General features: G+C 47.3%; 1 protein-coding gene across 1 annotated transcript in view; it reads left to right on the top strand.

The window, feature by feature from the left end:
* Morn5 (MORN repeat containing 5) overlaps positions 1–17542 on the top strand; it is a 34150-nt gene extending 16608 nt beyond the window's left edge. The window contains exon 5 of the mRNA XM_017798247.2: positions 17327–17542. Coding sequence (XP_017653736.1) covers positions 17327–17418 — 92 coding nt within the window. The 3' untranslated portion in view covers positions 17419–17542. The remainder of the gene's footprint in view (positions 1–17326) is intronic.
* The last annotated feature ends 612 nt before the right edge of the window (positions 17543–18154 follow it).

Below are 18154 nucleotides of genomic sequence, written 5' to 3'. Positions count from 1 at the left end.
TCTTGTGCAGATCTCTGGCAACCAAAGCTGCTGTGAGTTGCTGATGCAACAGCCATGTGCAGAAGTCAGCATTTCACAGCTTTCTTCCCCATGCACAGGCTCTTTCGTTCTTTCCCCTTTTCTGAAGTCTACTGAGCCTTGGATGGTAGGTGGTTGATACAGATGATCCACCCACAGCTGAGCACTCAGAGTTATCTATATTCTGCACTTGGACCAGCTATGAGTCTCTGCATTAATCACTACCCACTGCAAGCAAAGCTTCTCTGTCCAAAATTGAGAGCATCACAAATCTCTACGTAAAAACACAAATATTTAGAATGCAGTTTGGGATGGCCATTTATCAAAACAACGTTGGGTTTCCCCCTAGAGCCTATGATCTCCCAAGTCATGGGCTTTTGACTAGGTTTCCAGTAGTAGGCATGAAATACCTCTGTGGAGCAGGCCATATATCTAATCAGAAATCAGTTAGTTACCACCATGACCTTCACACCACTATTGCACCAGTGGGCACATCTTGCCAACAGATTGATGTAGCATGCAGGTTTATTAATGGGTAATGGGTAAGACCAGGGGTGTCTCTTCTCTCCCAGCAGCCTGCATAGCACCTTCTGGCACTATGTAAGCTAGCCACCAGAGGGTTTTTTGATCAGTTTGAGATCGATGTCTCTGTGAACACTTATCTTATAGGAGGTGATGGGTTGGGGCACTAGTGATGAATGATTTTGCCTCAGGCCTCACTGCACTGTCTTGGCTCCTTCCTTATCTCTAAGCTTCAGGTCTCACTGGGCAGTCCCAGATGCAGCTAAACCACAAATGTGCCTGACATCTGAGTTTATTGGACTTGGGTTTTAGACATACCATTCTTTTTTAAATTATTGTTTTTAATATTCTCATTTATTTTTTAATGTGTATGAATGTTTGGTCCACATGTATGTAAGTGCACCTGTGCATTGCAATGCCTATGGAGGTCAAAAGAGGGCGATAGATCCCCTTGAACCGGAGTTACAGACAGTTGTTGGGCTGTCATGTGGGTGCTGGGAACCAAACCCAGGTTCTCTGCAAGAGCAACCAGTGCACTTAACCACTGAGCTATCTCTCCAGTCCCAGAGATGCCTTTCTTAACTGAGGATTATGGTACCTGCCTGGCAGGTTTCCTGGGAGAATTACATTTTCTTTTGAGACAAGGTCTGACTATGTTGCTCAGGCTGGCCTTGAACTCCTGGGTTCCAGCAGACATCCTGCCTGAGCCTCTTGAGTATCTGGGATTACAGACATGCAACCCTAACATCTTATGGGTCCTATGAGTTAGAGCTGATGAAATGCTTATAAAAGAAAAAGCAGGCAGACAGGCAGAACACTTGCTTGCAAGTATTCTTCAACTCAAATTTAAAACCCAATACCTGGCCCTTAATATACAACCTATTATTTTGAATAATGGTAGCAAACCACTGTATTTCTATGTAGCACCAAGGTTAAAAGCAGCTAAACAGCCATCGAAGATCATGATTCATATCTCATCTACAGCGTTTGGATTTGGTTGGTCTGATACTTGAAATGGCATAGTTTGAGCTGCTAGGTGGGGCACACAGTACTTAGGTCCTTGTTGTAGGACCCCAATGACATCAGTCATTTCTGTTCACCTTGAGGCCTTTGAGTTTGTGTACCCTGGGTCTCATGGAAACCTCCCATACCTGGGGATATCCTGTGATTAGAACTCCAGGTCTCAGAGTGGAGGATGACAGACTGGTAACAGCGAAATTGTTTCATCTCTCCCATCTTACTTCAAGCTCAATGGTCTTCCTACTCCTCCCCAGTGCTTCCTATGTCCAGCTAGTGAGGTGTGATAGACACTGTTGTTATACATTCCTGTCAGTACAGCAAACACAACACAACTTATAGTTTACACTGTTACACCTGATCTCAGAAAGATTAAGAACTTGCTCATAGTTGGCTACAGTGCTAGTGAAAAAGTTAGGCCCAAACCCAAATCTTCCCTAAGCCTGTTTACTATGGTTTGAATATGGGTACATTAGCCCTCAGAGGTCCCTAGACGGTGTTACCAGGAGATGCTATGATCTTTTAGGAAGTGGAGCCTTACAGGAGTCCTTAGGTCATTGGGAGCATGCCACTGACAGGGCTTGTGTACCCTTAGTTCTGGTTTCTCTGCCTGGCTTTCTGGCTTGCAATGTGACAGTTAACTCTTTCATGAACCACCCTCCATCCATAGGCCACATCACCAAAAGCCCAAAGCAACCAGGCTACTAATCTTGGACTGGAACCTTTCAAACCATGAGCTAATAAGCTTCTTCTCTTTTATAAATTAATTGCTCTAGTTATTTTGTTATAGTAACAGGAAACTGATTAATGTAATACACTATTCTTTTCCTTTTTCCAGTTTTGTGCCTTAGTTTATTTTGTTCTTGTCTGCCTCCTCTTTAGACAGGGGTATGTCTGATTCATAGTTGTTTCTCTGCCAAACCCAGTTTCTGGCACCTACCACGAGCTCAGTAAGGCTCCTAAATGGATGAAAAGGTCCATTCTAGAATCTTAAGACAAAACTACCACAGTCCCCCAAATGAAATGCTACCTTATTTGAAAAGAGGTCCTTTATACACTGTGATCCAATAAGGAAACATTTGAAGATATTTGGGATAATTATCTTTAATATGAAGAAAATAGGGACATTAGCTCACGCTGCCCCCTCCCACATGCCCCTTTCATGCCTCTCAGGGAGGAAAAGCCAAAGCCGTGTTGGCACTTAGTACATGTGTATCCCTTTCATGAAGCTGTTGCTTGCCTCGACATTACCAGCAGGAATCATTTGCAAGATAACTGTACCACTAATCCCTACACCCTCCCCCCAATTAATGATACCCCATGTGAATGTCTCAGATGAAAGGCACATTATTAATATTCAAAGAAAAAGAAACCCTCGTAACCATTTTAACAGATACAGCTAACAATGAACTAAATTTGCTTTGTGCAAGACAGAGAGTGAGCATCCCAAATTAGTTTATGTAAAAGCTGAAATTCTTCCCCGAAAGGTCTCAGTACCATCCTCAAAGAATATCCTGATCATCAGCAGTGCCGCGAAGATTCCCGCCAACATTATCCCCTTTGTTGTCTGAAATGTCGAATCAAGCACATCTGGCAAATGTCCTGGAGCTCACAAATCTCTCAAACAGCGTATAATTCCCAATGGTGAAAGAGATAACGCCACCGCTTAATCGCACTGCTCTTCAAAATAGCACCAACTTTCCTTCAATCAGAAACAATGGCTTTGGCTTCTTAAAAATATCACACGCCAGTGATTATTTGCAGAGAGGGCCCTTTTTACGTTTGAACCTGTGTGTCCCAGACAGAATTCAAAATTAAGACCGCGAACCCCATTTGAATGTATGCTTGGTTTGATGCGCAGCGCTAAGAGCTGTGAGCTGGCTTGTGTGCTCTGGAGTCTTTAGGAGGTTGACAGCTGGCTGTGTCAGGACGAGGATGAAGAGGACGAAGTGGTGATGGGGATGAGAACTAATGTTAGACATTCTGCCATGCAAGAGGGCAGTCCTCTGGTCAACTCTGTTTGACAAACTGAGGCTCAGTGGGGCTAAAGAATTCCCCGAGGAAATTTGGCAGGGATAGCGTCCGTCACAGTCAGGCTCATCTGCTGTCCAGTTTTTCCTCTGCTAGGCCAGCTTCAAGATCATCTGTCCACAGGACCCTGGGCAAAGCACCCCCAAGCACAGGGGTGTGTCTACTTCCCAGACAACTTTAGAAAACACCTGCACTGCAGAGTATACACCCAAAAATGAAAGGCCACATGAGTCTTCTGAAGTTTCTCTGGCCTTGAAAACTGGTAACATCCCAAATGTCCAACAGGAGGCACTAGGTGGCCTATGGTATATTCTTGTGATAGAAATCAGCAGTGGAGAAATAGATGTATCGATATGCAGTTGATGGAAAGGCAGTGTGCACTGAGCTCCTGCTGTTCAAGGCACAGGCCTAAGCATTTCACATGTGTGGTTTTGCTCCATCACATCTAACCCTCATGGTAATCTTGGAGCACAACTATCCTGATCATTCCCACTCCACAGATGCTGAGACTGAGGTGAGATGAAATTCCTGGTTCAAAGTTAGGAGAACTGGAATTAAAACCCAGGTCCAGCTGACTCCAGAGCTAATAAAGATGACATCTGGGCTGGTTCAGAGATGAAACAAACTGAACCACTGGTGGCTCCTTTTGCTAAAATAACTCTGCTTTCTGTATTGCTCAAAACCTGACTAATAAGCATCTCCCAGTGCCACTGACAGACCAGGACTCCTCTCATTTTGAAGTCACTGCTTCCCCCAAGAAGGCCAATGCCATGCCTGACCCTCAGAGCCTGGACTGGAACCCCGACTTCCCACTGCCAGTTGCAGCTCCTGCCCCAAACCCCAGCTACCTCTCCACGAAGCCTCCCTGGAGCTTTCCATGAGATGGCCAGTGAAGCTCCCACATAGCCCCTCCTGCAGCTAGCGCTCCAGCGAGACAAAAGGCAATTTACCCAAATGTTATAATCACCTGGAGGCTGGCACGCAGGGGCATCCCTGCTTTATCTGTGGTATTGTCGTCAGCGCTATAATGAAGGCTTTGTGGAAAGATAATATCACACTTGTAACTGCCAGATAAAATGCCCTCACAGATCACACGTCCTTGCCAGCAGACATGGGTATCTGCTGTCAGCAAAAAGCACAGGAAGGGAAGTTAGGGGCACCAAAGCCCCCACTGTGCCAGGGACTTACCCATCCTGAGCCTTTGAGGAAATGTCATTCTCTGTACTTGGTAGATGGGGAGACTGAGGCTCTCAGAGTACATTATTTGCTAACAATTATGCCTCTTTTAAAGGGATGAGCCAGCATTTGAACCCAGGTCTCTTAGAGAATGTAGATAAAGCTGTGGACCCTTCCCCCAGAAAAATACCCTTGAATCTACTAACAGAATTTGGCCTAGAGTAGGTAAGACTGCCCACCTGGAAGGCACCATGGGCTGCTGTCAAGATGTGTGCTCAGGAACTGCAGCCTGTTCTGCTCAGTGTCCACCACACCACCGCTCACCTGCCCACTGTCACCCTGTCCCCTCAGCACTCAAAGGTCCTGGAAATTCCCCTTCCAGACATAGAGCCCATCAGACTCTGGTAACAATACATTCCCACCCCCCACCCCCACACACAGCAGCCTCCTGGAGGCTTCTAGAGGATACAGCTTCCCCTTCCGTGGCTGGAATCAGCCTGGCCAGCTCAGTTTGTTTTGTGTCCTTTAATAGAAGTGAGTGCAAGGCCAGAGTTCACAGGCAGGAGCCTCACCTCTCTTCCTCAGTGCCTGCTCCGGAAATCAGGGCACTTGGCTGAATCCCATGCCTCACCTCAGGCCCAAGAGAGGTAGATAGACTTATGAGGCAGCCTCATCCGCACTCAAATCTCATAGCTGCCTCTTACTGACTGTGCATCCTTGAGCAGGTGACTTATCATCTCTGAAATCCAGATTCCTTAACTGAAAAATGAGGGTCATAAGGGGCCTGTTTCACAGGGGCTTGGTGAGCAGGAAGTGAATCATACAGAAAGTCCAGCAGGAACAGCACCTGGCTCTGCCCATGGTTTGGTGCATGCCAGAAATCACCATGGTGATCATTTTACATCCAAGGTGGGAAGTCGAAAAACAGGGGCCTCCTTAATGCCATGCCCTGAAAGAAGAGCCAGGGTCACCTTGGCAGGCTGCTCTTGGCCTCCACCCACCTACTTTTGATGCTGAGTTCAGAACTGAACTAGTAGCCTGTGGTTTCCAGATCTCTCCTTGGCACTTGGTTTTGGATATGGGCCCCTCAACCTCATCCTTGCTTATGTACGTAGAGCGTCAGACCACCCTCCCTCCGATACTCCAGACTCGGGCCTTCATGGAGCCCCTGTGTACAAGAGGGCTTCACGTGGGGGCACAGGGCTTCCCTCCACTCCCAAATCAGTGCAGGGTAGAAAACAGACATAAACAGACCGGCTCACGGCCCGGGTGAGTGTTCTCTAGACAGAAGCCTGGGGCCTTCAGGGAGCCTAAGTGCTCAAATAAATAACAAATGAATACCATAAACCACAAAAGACATATGGAAAGCAGTCCAACACAATTCCACATGCCCTGTGGTGCATGTTAACATTTAATTTCAAATATTAAGTATGAGATTATTTCTTCCAAAACTAGGAATGCCCCTGCTTCTCTGGTGCCCAGAACTGGGTTCACAGTGTGCTGGGTGAACAAAGGGAGGTATATGTGTCCTCTGTGTTCTTGAGATAATGAGGTGCTAAGCTTTGCCTTAAAGGACAAGAGGTAGGTTTTGCTAAAAGGAAGAGAAGGAGCAGTAGGGCAGAGGCACCAAGTCCAGGAGCAGCAGGAGCACAGGGTACTTGAGATGAAGAACTGAGACCAGCTTCTGTATTAGGGGCTGAGGGAGGCACCAAGGAGGCCTTCCTGAAGCAGTGGTGTACAGGACTTTGCTGTGGGTGTAGGTCTGAGCTGTGTATTCAAGGCTCACACAGTGAGGGAGAACTTTGAATGCCGGTTAAGGACCTTGGCTTTGATCCCTCAGGCAGGTAACAGTCAGGACTGGAGCTGCAGAAAGGTTTCACAAGAAGTGGGTCATGACCGAGGGCTGCAGCTATAAAGACAGACTTGACTCTGATCCTACACCATTGGCCAGCTAGGGCAGTGACTCGGCCTTTCTGAGCTTCATTCCCCTCCCCTGTGATCCAGAGATGGCAGCACTGACCCACAAGACCCACTGTGAAGTTTCACAGAGTTCCATTTGTCACAGACTGCTTACTGTCCTTCACGACTGTCTCTATTGCCCCAGCCTAATCCAGCCCTTGGCATCTGCCAAGTGTCCACTGACTCGCATCATCCACACACAACCAGAGATCAGGGGTGAAAGGAGAGGAGGCTATGAAGTCAGGTTGACAGAGTGACCTTGGCCATGACATTCCGCTTCTCAGAACTGCCTTAGTACTATGGCAGGCATCATGAAGGTGGTTAGAGAACACAAATCCAATTATTAGCACTTGAATCATCAAAGTGGGAAGCAGGGAAGATGGTGATATTAACAGTGCTGGTGATTATGCTCCCTTCCATTCAGCACACACTTGCCTGGGAGGGAGTGGTAGGGAGGCCCAGTCATCAGTCTCCAACCCTGGATACCTCCATCCTTGGAACCACATTGTGCAGAGGATGGGTCTAGTAGTTAAGGATTGTCCATAAGCAACCACAGCAGGAGGATTTGCTGTCTGTCCCAAACATGTTGGAAGACTGGCTGTATGGCACCCAGTGAGTTGTACTTCTAGCCTAGGGCCTTCCTGAGGGGTCTCCAAGGCTCATTGTTTCCCCCTTACCCAGAGATTGGAGTACCCACAACTCCCACAGCAGACCACACCAGTCATGTGTTCAGAGGTGCTCATGAGGTCCACATAGTGAGGTAGGGCATGCAGCATGCCTGCCATGCCTGGTGCCTGACCCCCCTTCCTAGTGCTTCCTAATATCCTTGCTGATCCCCCTCCCTAGAGACAGATCTTAATGCATCCTATGCCTGATCTTGGAAACCCTACCTCTGCCAATTCAGTATATTAAAACAAAACGCTAGATCCATTTGCTGTGGGGTCTTTCTGACTTTCCTTGGTCCACTATTTGACTACAGGTCTGTTACACTGGCTATGAATTCTTGAGAGTCATGTGTATACCAGAGAATTCTGGCAAAATGAGGAAAAAGAGCCTGCAAATGATTTCAAAGATACTAAAATTGTTTGGATTTCTAAATTTAGTAGTTAATCAAATTTGATTGCATGAATTATAATATTTATTAATTTCAGTTTTGAAGTTTCCTTTTTTGGTAGTTTAGAGTCAATCCTTTCTAATCCTCCTCCGTCTGAATAGGCCTTGACAAAATTGTGGGTCCTGGGCCCTGCAGCTCTGGTTCCCGAGGAGTGATGTGGCATGTCCTAATCTACTCCCAAACCTTCACCCTGCCCAGAGGATGTCCCTGTAGAGGGAGAGTCTTCCCATCTGCCTGCAGCAGGCTCTACCTGGGCAATGACCCTACAAGTCAATATTGACAAAACTGAGGCCTTGGCGTCTGGCTACCACTGCCAGCAAAGTTCAAAGCCTCTTTTTTCTTGGGTGTTGTGACAGGAATGCCAGGGCATGGTGATACTGCCTTGGTTCTCCTCCACCCTCTCACGCAGCCCTGCATTTGTACTGAGGGTGGAGCAGGGCTGTGGGTTGACACCTGGCATGGGCTGGGAGCCTGATTTGACATGCACCTCCATCCCACCTTGGAGTCTTCTGAGGATGGGCCTTGACCCCAAGGGGAAAGGTCAGAGTCCTATCCAGAAGCCTCCTGTCCGAGAGCCTGTAGCTCACTGCCAGCCTGTCTTGGATAAGCAGGTGGTCTCTTCCTCTGTAAATGATCAATACATATTCAGACCTCAGACACATACCCACTGCCTCACGCTGTCTGTCACACATTGGAATTCCATGCACTCCAGTGTGCTACTGCATCCTGAAACAGCCACTTGCACACTCACAGGCATATATCTGCATACTGAGAATGACTGGATAGAAACAAACATTTGTGCATGTACACACATGCACAGCTTCACTGAGTGTGACTAGAGCTGGAGAACACTGAGCCCTCCCCTCCTCCTTCAGGGTAAGTGGTGGCATCACCATCTTACTCACTGAAGGAAGATGAATACACACACACACACACGCACGCATGCATGCACACACATACCCTGGCTCTCCTAGGCACTGGGCTATCCTGAAACAGCCACTTGCACACTCACAGGCATATATCTGCATACTGAGAATGACTGGATAGAAACAAACATTTGTGCATGTACACACATGCACAGCTTCACTGAGTGTGACTAGAGCTGGAGAACACTGAGCCCTCCCCTCCTCCTTCAGGGTAAGTGGTGGCATCACCATCTTACTCACTGAAGGAAGATGAATACACACACACACACACACGCACGCATGCATGCACACACATACCCTGGCTCTCCTAGGCACTGGGCTAAGGAGCCTCTTCCCTTTCCTGAGGCCAACTGCTTTATTCTTTCTGAGTCTCCTTCTTTTCCCAGTCCCCACCTCTCTCCTCACACAAGTGGGATCTGCATAGCAGTGGTGACCACAGGGTTTCTTAGCCCAAAGATGTGCCAAGAGCCCAGCTTTTGGGTACTCAGTGACTCCAATCTGCCTGTTTGCCTGTCATGGCTTACCTGCCCCAGCCTGTCCTCCTAGCTTTGAACAGAACTCATTAGCTGAGCTGTAGCTCTTGATCCTGTATAAAGTTCTCCTCCCTGTGGTCCCCCTCCAATCCTAGCAGGAAGCCAGAAGTCCCAGGGATACCCTGGTGAGTCCCCTGGGGACACTCCCTTGCAGCCATCCAGGTTGGGAATTAAAGGCCCTTCAGAACAGCAACTATACCTCCACTTCCTGAGTGCCCACCAAGTGCCTTTCTTCCTGGCCAGCCCCACCCCCTGACTTCTACAGGAGGTCTGGTTCAACTCACTGTACAGACAGGAGCCTGGCTTAGAGACAGGGAAGCCCAGAATCATCCAGTGAGTGGGTGTCTCAGCATCTGCCTCAGGTCTGTCTGATTCTACAAGTGTCTATATAAAGACAACTTCAGACTTCTCTCTGGGTCTCTGGCATTTCCTGTGCACCAAGAGCTGTGCTAAGTACTTTTCAGAAATGACTTCATGGCAGAGCTTCCTGGCAGGGGCATTTGCAGAGGAGGAAGTGAGGTCCAGAGAGGTGGCAGTCTCTTGCTCAAGGTGGTGCAGAGCTCCAAAGCCACTCTGTGTGTGTGCACATGTCTGTGCATGTGTATGGTGTATGAATGTGTATACATATGCGTGCAGGTGCACTTTCTTATGCGAGTTCATGTGAAGGCCTTGTATTAATTTCAGTTATCTTCCTGTATCACTCTCTACCTTAGTTTTTGAGGCAGCGTTTCTCCCTGAACCTGGAGCTGGTCAGCAAGTTAGTGTCAGCTATACTGGCTGGCCAGCAAGCCCCCAGGAATCCACCTGTCTCTACCCCATCAGCACAGAGGTTACAGGCACACATCAACATGCTCTCTTTTACATGAGTACTGGTGAACCAAACTCAACACGTCACACTTGTGTAGCAAGCACTTTACCTACTGAGCCATCTCCCCAGCCCCCCCAAAACCACGCTCTTTAAAAAAAATTTATATATTTTTATTTTATGTGTATTTGTATTTGCCTGCATGTTTGTAAGTGCACCATGTGCATACAATAACTGTGGAGGCCAGAAGAGGGTGTTGAATCCCTTGGAACTGGAATTAAAGATGCTTGCTAGCTGCCATGTGGGTGCTGGGAACTGAACCCAGGTCCTCTGCAAGAGCAGCCAGTGCTCTTAACCACTTTGCTTACCTCCCTGCTAGCCACCAGGGCAGCCAGCTGGGATTTCAGCACCTCGTCTTCCCTTAACTCCATGCTGACCTGAAAACTGACCCACTGTCACCTGTGGTGACCTGGGCACAGTGTGGCAGGCCCACCCCAGCTTTGAACTGTGCATGCTGGCTTCTCCCCTCCTTTGCTGGGATGCAGGCCCTATGCCAGGCAGGTTTGGAGCTTCCTGTGTGTAGTTCATACTCAGGTATGATCCCAGACCAGCCTGCCTCCCCAAATAGTGAAGGGCCCAACCTATGGCCTCAGGACACACAAGGTGGCAGCAACTGGCAGACTTGGACCTGCCCTTGGCGTGCCTGCCTGCCCTCCTAGGAGCTCCATTTGCCCAAGGAGGAGAGGAAAGTCTTCTCTTTTTGTCTTAACCCCACAGAGTGAGTGTATTGCTTTTATGTCCTCAAGTTTACACTTCTTTATCCACTCATTCAGCATATATTTGTTAAATACTTTTAAAGGGCTAGATCTGTTCTGGGCCCTGATGACATGGCTGCTCCAGTCTGGTGGAGGTGACCATGACCAAGAACATGACCTTGACTTCCTCATCAGGGAAGGCTGACGTCCAGATAGGACCTGTGAGATCTTAGTGGGGACAGGCAGGGGGAACCCAGTCCACATAACATCATGAGTCCCCTTATGTCTTAACAACCAAGTCCATAACTCCTTTCCCAACCCCACAACTGTTAGCACCCTGTGAGCTTACACTTTTTTGAAAGCAATCTCAGAACAACATACTTATATTAAGATTTGGTTGTGTTAAAAGTAATAATCAAATGTCAATGCTTAAAGTATAAAAGTATATTGCTATTTGATACTATCTTGTTTAGGCCTTTTAATTTTTATTCATTTATTTATTTTGGTGGGGGGAGTAGAATGTGGGTTCTCCCTGTACATGCTAGAGCTATATCCGCAGCCTGCTTTTTTACAGAAGGTCTATGTAGCCCAGGCTAGCCTGGTCCTTCCTTATCCGCTTGCCTTAGCCTCCAGAGTACTGGGATTACAGGTATATACTGCCACCCCTGGATTCTTGACTTTTATATGCACTAGAGGCCAGAATGGAAAGTTCCTAGACTCTCTCTGGTGTTCTGAGAGTCCCTGCTCTGGATCCAGGTCCTGGAAGGACGGGTGAGTCTCTGGGCACTGGCATGTGCAGAGGCACCAAGGCACTGATGAGCTCGAGCACTTGGATGGCTGCAGCGCCTGGAGGCGACTTTGGGTAACAATAGGAGGCACATGGGTGCCCTGCAAGCTGAGATATAGACCGCCTTTTCAGGACTTCGTCAGAAGGTGCCCATGGTGGGTCTCTTGCAGCAAGTTTCCTTTCTTCTCCTTAGGAAGCTCAGTTTTCCCAATGATCCATGGGGGCGGGGCATGGGAGTGACAGTAAAGTCATGTCCAAAGCTTCAGAATCAGAAAAGCATTCCTGCCCCATAGCAATAGACATACTAACAAGGAAGAGCACTCTCTGCTGAGTTAGACCCTCCCTTGTCCCCAACACTGGGGACAGGGCCAGTCATGAGATTGGACTTGTTGAGTCATTTCTTCATTCACTAGGTACTGACTGTGTACCTACTATGTACCAGACAGTCTTCTAAGCACTGGGAGACACCACAGGAAACAAGAAGGGGAGATGCCTGCTCTCATCAGCACTAACAATTTAGATAAAGGAGACCCATAGATATGCAGAAACAGGAAGACTCCAGAGAAGATGGTGACTGGATGTGGAGATGAGGAGAGGGTCCTGAGCAGGTGACAGTTGGACTGAGACCTGATTGCCAAGGAGTGGGTGTTCAGGGAATGTTTGTTGATGGCAACTGAAGCAAGTCAGAATGAAAAGGGCTTGTTCAAACTCACCTGGCAAATCACTTACTAGGTGTACCTACAGTATGCTGGGTCCAGTGGCCCCTTACCTGGAGAGCTTAGACTCTAATAAGAAAGAAAGGCATTATATAAGGAAAGATTTGAAAATGATGGTCTGGGGTGCCATGAGAGACAAAGGACTGAACGACTTTAGCTGGGGTCCTGGCAGTGTGAAGGGACTTCTATTTCTTTCAAGAACATGGTGATCTGGTCAGTAAGGAACAGACTGGGTTTTCAGGCATTAAAAAAAATGACCTGTTTATTTCAGAGCAGCTACAGGTACATAATTATTCTGGAGATGCTATGGCATTCTCAATATACCCCATGCCCACTTTCCTGTTACTAATAGCTTAGACTGTGTGATATTACACTTGCCAAATTAATGTATCAATATTGATATTGTCATTGATGAACTAATTCAACTAAAGCTCATTGTTTATTTAGCTCCATGAAGTGTTTCTCTAGCGTTCACTTTCTGTTCCAGGATTCCTTCCAGGATATCACATTACATGTAGTTAAGTCTTCTTGGGTTCTGCTTAGGTGGGATCTAAGAGGGCTTTCCTTGCTTTGCTTTGTTGTTGGTGGTTTTTGAGATAGCGTCTCACTATGTAGCCCTGGCTGGCCTGGAACTTGCTATGTAAAACCAGGCTGATGTTGTACTCATTGAGATCCACCTGCCTCTGCCTCCTGAGTGCTGTCATCATGTCCAGCAAAGAATCTTTTTCTTCCAGTGCTAGGGATTGAATTCAGGGCCTTGTGCATGCTAGACAAGTATTCTCCCACTAAGCCACAGCCTGAGTCACAGCTCAGCTGTCCTTCTTTGAAAATTTATTTCTTGGACTGGAGAGATGGCTCAGCAGTTAAGAACGCTGGCTGTTCTTGCAGAAGACCCAGGTTCGAATCCTAGCACCCACAAGGCAGCTAACAACTGTCCATAACTCCAGTTCCAAGGGATCCAACAGCCTCTTCTGTTCTCCTCTGGCATTGCGTAACATGGGTGTACTTACCTACGTGTAGACAATACACACATACACGTAAAATAAAAATAAATTTTTAAGTGAAAATAATTTTTTTATTTTATGTGTTCGAGTGTTTTGCCTGCTTGTATGTAAGTGTACCATGTACATGCAATGTCCATGAAGGCCAGAAGAGGACACTGAATCCCTGGAGCTGGAGTTAGAGATGATTGTTGGCCACCATGTAGATTCCGGAAACCAAACCCAGGTACTCTGCAAGAGCAGCCAGTGCTCTTAACCATTAAGCCATCTCTCCAGCCTCCTGTCCTTGTTTTTGATGACAGTTTTGAGAAGTGTTGATCAGGTATTCTGTAGCATGAGCCTTGATTGAAAAATTTTGCATCCAAAATCTCTGGCAATTAGACCAGGGTTGTAGATGAAGGGCCATTTTCATCCAAACAGGTCAAGGGGACTGGCTGGTTTACTTGGCATTGATGTTAAACTTGAACACCTGGCTGAGGTCAGGTTTCTCCACTGCAAAATTATTCTTTTGGTTTGTTCTTTTCCTTTCTTTGGGAGAAGGTCACTTGCATAGCCATACTTAAGAAATACTGAGTTTTATTCAAATTCAGGGCAGAGTGTCTACATGATTTGGAGTTCTTCTATGTAGGGAATTTGTTCTGATTTTTATATATTTTACCAATAATTTTTATGGTAGCATTTTACTTTTTAGAAGTATAGAACCATTAGTATTTCTAGGAGCCTAGAAATATTGCATTTCAGTGAACAAAACATATTTTTAAAAAGTCACCAAGGCATTATATTGGATGGGAGAAAAAAAGCCAATAATTATTTTAGAAGAAGAAATTTGTCTGGTCATATTGTAGAGCTGAGCACAATTCATTTATAATCTTTAATGTTTCTTCTGAGCACAATTTTACATGGCGCATACTATCTATAAAATTCTGGTGGGTTGGCTTTTTTCTTCTTCTTCATCTCATTTATTCTGGCTTATTATCGTGCCAAAAGCATTTCCTGTACGTTGCCATTCAGACTTCACAGCTATCATTTTTCACTGGCTACTAAATATCCCTTCCCATGGCTTACAGTGGGTGATTGCTGCCCCCTCCCAGGTCAGCCAGGTTGTTGGCATGTATTGGTGTTTAGAGATCATTTGTTAAATGAATGAATAGACAACAAAGTAATCATTCCCTAGTTTAGAAATGTATGTCATTCTTCTGTTCTCTTGATTCTAAATAGCTCTGAGACAAACAGATTATTCCCTTAGGATAGTGTCCCAGAATGGAATTACCAGGCCAACAGGGACGAAAAACTTAGGATGCTAAATGCACCAAAACAGAAATCTTCCCCCTCTCTCTGTACCACCCACAATTGTGCCAAGGCTGATCATTTATAATTGATTAAAGAGTTTGTGGGATGCTTTTCCCCCTGTCTTTTTTTCTCCCTTCCTCCACTCCTTCTCTCCTGCCAAAAAGAAGGAAAATTACCCGAGAAGGTGAAGATGTTCTCAGACAATCATATTAACATATTCCAACAATCGCAATTTGCAAAATAGTAATCACAACTCTCAGGCTCTGGGAGGCATTAATCAAAGCTACAGGTTTAATTCCATTTTAAATATTGATGAAAAGTGCTTCGGCAGCCTCACCCTGGCATGGCAGGGCTAGGGGAGCCTCGGAGGCGCCGAGGAGGTGGAGGGAGGGAGGAGGAGCAGCTGCCAGAGGGAAGGCATCTGTGATTCAAATTGGTGGCTGTGCAGCCAGGTAGAGAGTAAAAGGGGTAGTGAAGAGGGCTGTTAAGTCCATTGCTGTCAATTTGTAACGATCAGGGAGGGGCCTGAGGACTGGTTCAGCACAATACACCCAGTTTGTCTGGTTTCAGGGGTTACCGCTGAAGAGGCTGCAGCTGCACTGATTCGAATAGCCTGGAGACTTCAGAACTGTAATTAGCAACCAGGCTGCTAGCAGTGTGGCGAAAGTGGGCTCCACCAGCGCTTAACTCCTTGTGTGCTGACACATCACCGAAGCCCCCTCCCACTCCCCATGCTACCCCTGGGTTGGAGTCTCAGTCAAGACTCCCAGGCAGCCTGCTTATGAGAAACTGAGTGCCACTGGCTATGTAGAGCAGTTCCCCAAGGCCAGAGCATGCTAACCAGGAACCTTTTTCTTGAGTCATATGTAAAGCAGTAGTGGTGGTGAGGCTAGCTCTTCTGGGGCAGCTTTGGTCTTTGTACCATCAAGTCTGCCCTGGGTGAGAAGTTGGGCAGGAATGAACTTGGCAGAGATTCCACAGTCTGGGGACCTAGTGGACCTAGGACAAGCCTCACAAGTTCTATGAAATGGTGGCATTCTTCCTGCTGCCCCTGCCGGATTGTTACACAAATCCAGTGAGATGCAGTGTTTGTAAGGCATGAACTCAGTTGTGCATGAACTTCTTCCGCGCTTGAGCCTAGTGCTTTTCAGAAAAGGAGGGTGGCCCTGGGCAGGCGGATTGGACAGGGCAGGGGAGGCTTTTGCTGGCCTGCTTTTCAGCTTGTGGAATCCTCTTGTCCCCCACCTTCCAGAAGTTGTCACCTGAAGAGGACAGAAAGTCCCTTCCTCCTCCAGAGGCAGTGGGTTTGACAGGGGAAGAGGAGAACTCCATTTCTGTGGCTCATAGAAAACCAGCCTGAGGACAGGGATGGCACAGAGGGAAGGAGGGGCAGGGCAAGGCAGGCAGGAAGGCAGTGTGGTGTGAAAGCACAGGCTCAGCTGGAGCACAGGGGCGTGGTCTATGTGACTCCATGACCCTCCTCCCAGAGCACAGCCCAGCAAGTTCCCAACTGGATCACAAAGGCATGAGCCCCAGAACATCTACATCGTCCCAGCGCTGTACTGGTATGCCTGGTACTCGGAAGTTGAAGGTAACCTCTGTCTCCACCATGGGAGGATAGAGAGTCAACCGTGAGGGCTGCCAACCATGGAGCAGGAGGCATTGGTAAGGAGCAGAGAATGAGTTGTACATGCAGCCACAAGGAAAGTGAAACATACCACGGAGTGAAAGAAGTCCCACATGATGAAACTCACGGCACAATGCCATTTTTGTAAATTAAAAACACATTCGCACACAAAACAAGAGTGCATATTGTATAGAGCTGTGTGCATTTTTAGGGGTACATAGCCCATCATTAGAGTGGGTCCCTGTTGTAGTGGGGGAGGTGTTAGATGTGGGTTTAAAAAGAATGGATAAAGAAAGGAAAATAAACCCACAGAGGGGTCCTATTCAGAGATGGTGATTGTGCTGTATGGACCAAAGGATTGGGGCTCGCTCAGTTATGGATTTCAGGCTTGGGAAAGCAGCAGCCATAGGCTCAGATCTTAGGCTCTTTCATGATGTGCCACCCCTGAGGCTGGGCACAAGTGACTAGTCCCCTGAAAGCCTCTGGTCATCTGTACAGTGGTGGGAAGACTTGCCTGACGGAGACCATTAGGACAGAGCACAGGGAGAGGACCGTGTTCAAGCCTCAGGGAGAATAATACCACCAGCTGCCCTGTTGTCTACAGCATTTCCTAGTATGGCACCTGAGTCAGCTGAGGGTGTCAGGCCCCCTGGGAAGCCACAGGTTCTTTGAAAGGTCAGAGATAAAGAAGGAAACTGGTGTCTAAGGCTGTGTCTCCTAGCAGAGGGCAGGTGAGTGCCTGAGTGCCAGGTTGCCACTCTCTGCTGGCCTGTCAGGATCAGAGCAGCTCACAGTGGCCAAATGACCTCAAGCCGTCTCCATCAGCTCCGTCCAGAAACTATGAGTGCTTTTTGAACTTCATGTTTGTTTTCTCATGCTTAGATGGTCTGCTGAGGGATTCTATAATATTTAAATGACAGTCTTCTTTGGCTCACTCAGAGCTAAACACCTGAGCCAGCTACCTGTGCTGGAATGCACTGCAGCCCCAAGACCCCTCCTAGTGTCCCAGCAAGCAGCAGGCCTGACTCGCTTCTCCTCTTTCCCTACAGATGACGATGAGCATGAGTGGATCGTCAGGACCTGCCGAAAAGGCTGGATGGAGAAACAACCTGAGAAACCACCTCAGAACCCCAAACTGTGACCCACTCACTGTCTCAGGCACAGCCAGAGCTTTGCCTCTGCCCTGCTGGCCCTGGCTGGTCTGGGGAATAGGCTGTGATCCTAGAGCTTCAATTTGACTTTCAAAATAAAGGGTTTTTGTTTTTGTTTTTGCATTCAGTGGCCCCAAGCATGAGTGCTTTAGAAGCCTTACTCAGAAAGCACCCTCATTTCAGCAGCAACCAGGTAGAATCACTGTTGCTGGTCCCAGGCCCCAGCCTAGACTTGCTAATCACAATATCTGGGAATGGGGCCTAGAAATGGCAGTCCCAGTTAGTTCTCATGTGTATGAAAGTTTGAGAACTCTTGTCCTATAGCAGATCTTCCTAATTGAATGGGCAACTAAAGGGGTACAGGAAGTATATATTTTCTCTGCCCCTCCTAGCAGCCTGATGGGTGAGGGGAGAGGGGACAGATGAGAATCTGTGGCTCAGAGATGAGTGTGACTCACTTGGTGACTAATCAGTCTCAGTAGTTCGCCACTGGTACCTTCTCCTAGGACTGCCCTTCCCTCTGGGCAGCTATACCATCTAAGCCTCGTAAGGTAAGTACTGGATCAGCAAGGTACACAGAAAGAACATGACTTTGGCATCTATGCTGGGTTCAAATCCCAACTCTACCACAGGCCTCCACCAGGCAACTTTGGCCAAGTCACTTCTCTAAGCCTCAATTTTCACATCTATAAAATGGTTACAGTGAGGTTTGAAACAACAGAGCAG

Source organism: Nannospalax galili, unplaced genomic scaffold, assembly GCF_000622305.1.
Source record: "Nannospalax galili isolate Female #2095 unplaced genomic scaffold, S.galili_v1.0 scaffold34, whole genome shotgun sequence".
Lineage (NCBI taxonomy): Eukaryota > Metazoa > Chordata > Mammalia > Rodentia > Spalacidae > Nannospalax > Nannospalax galili.
Note: the sequence above shows the minus strand (reverse complement) of the source record. Positions and strands in the feature narration are given on the sequence as shown.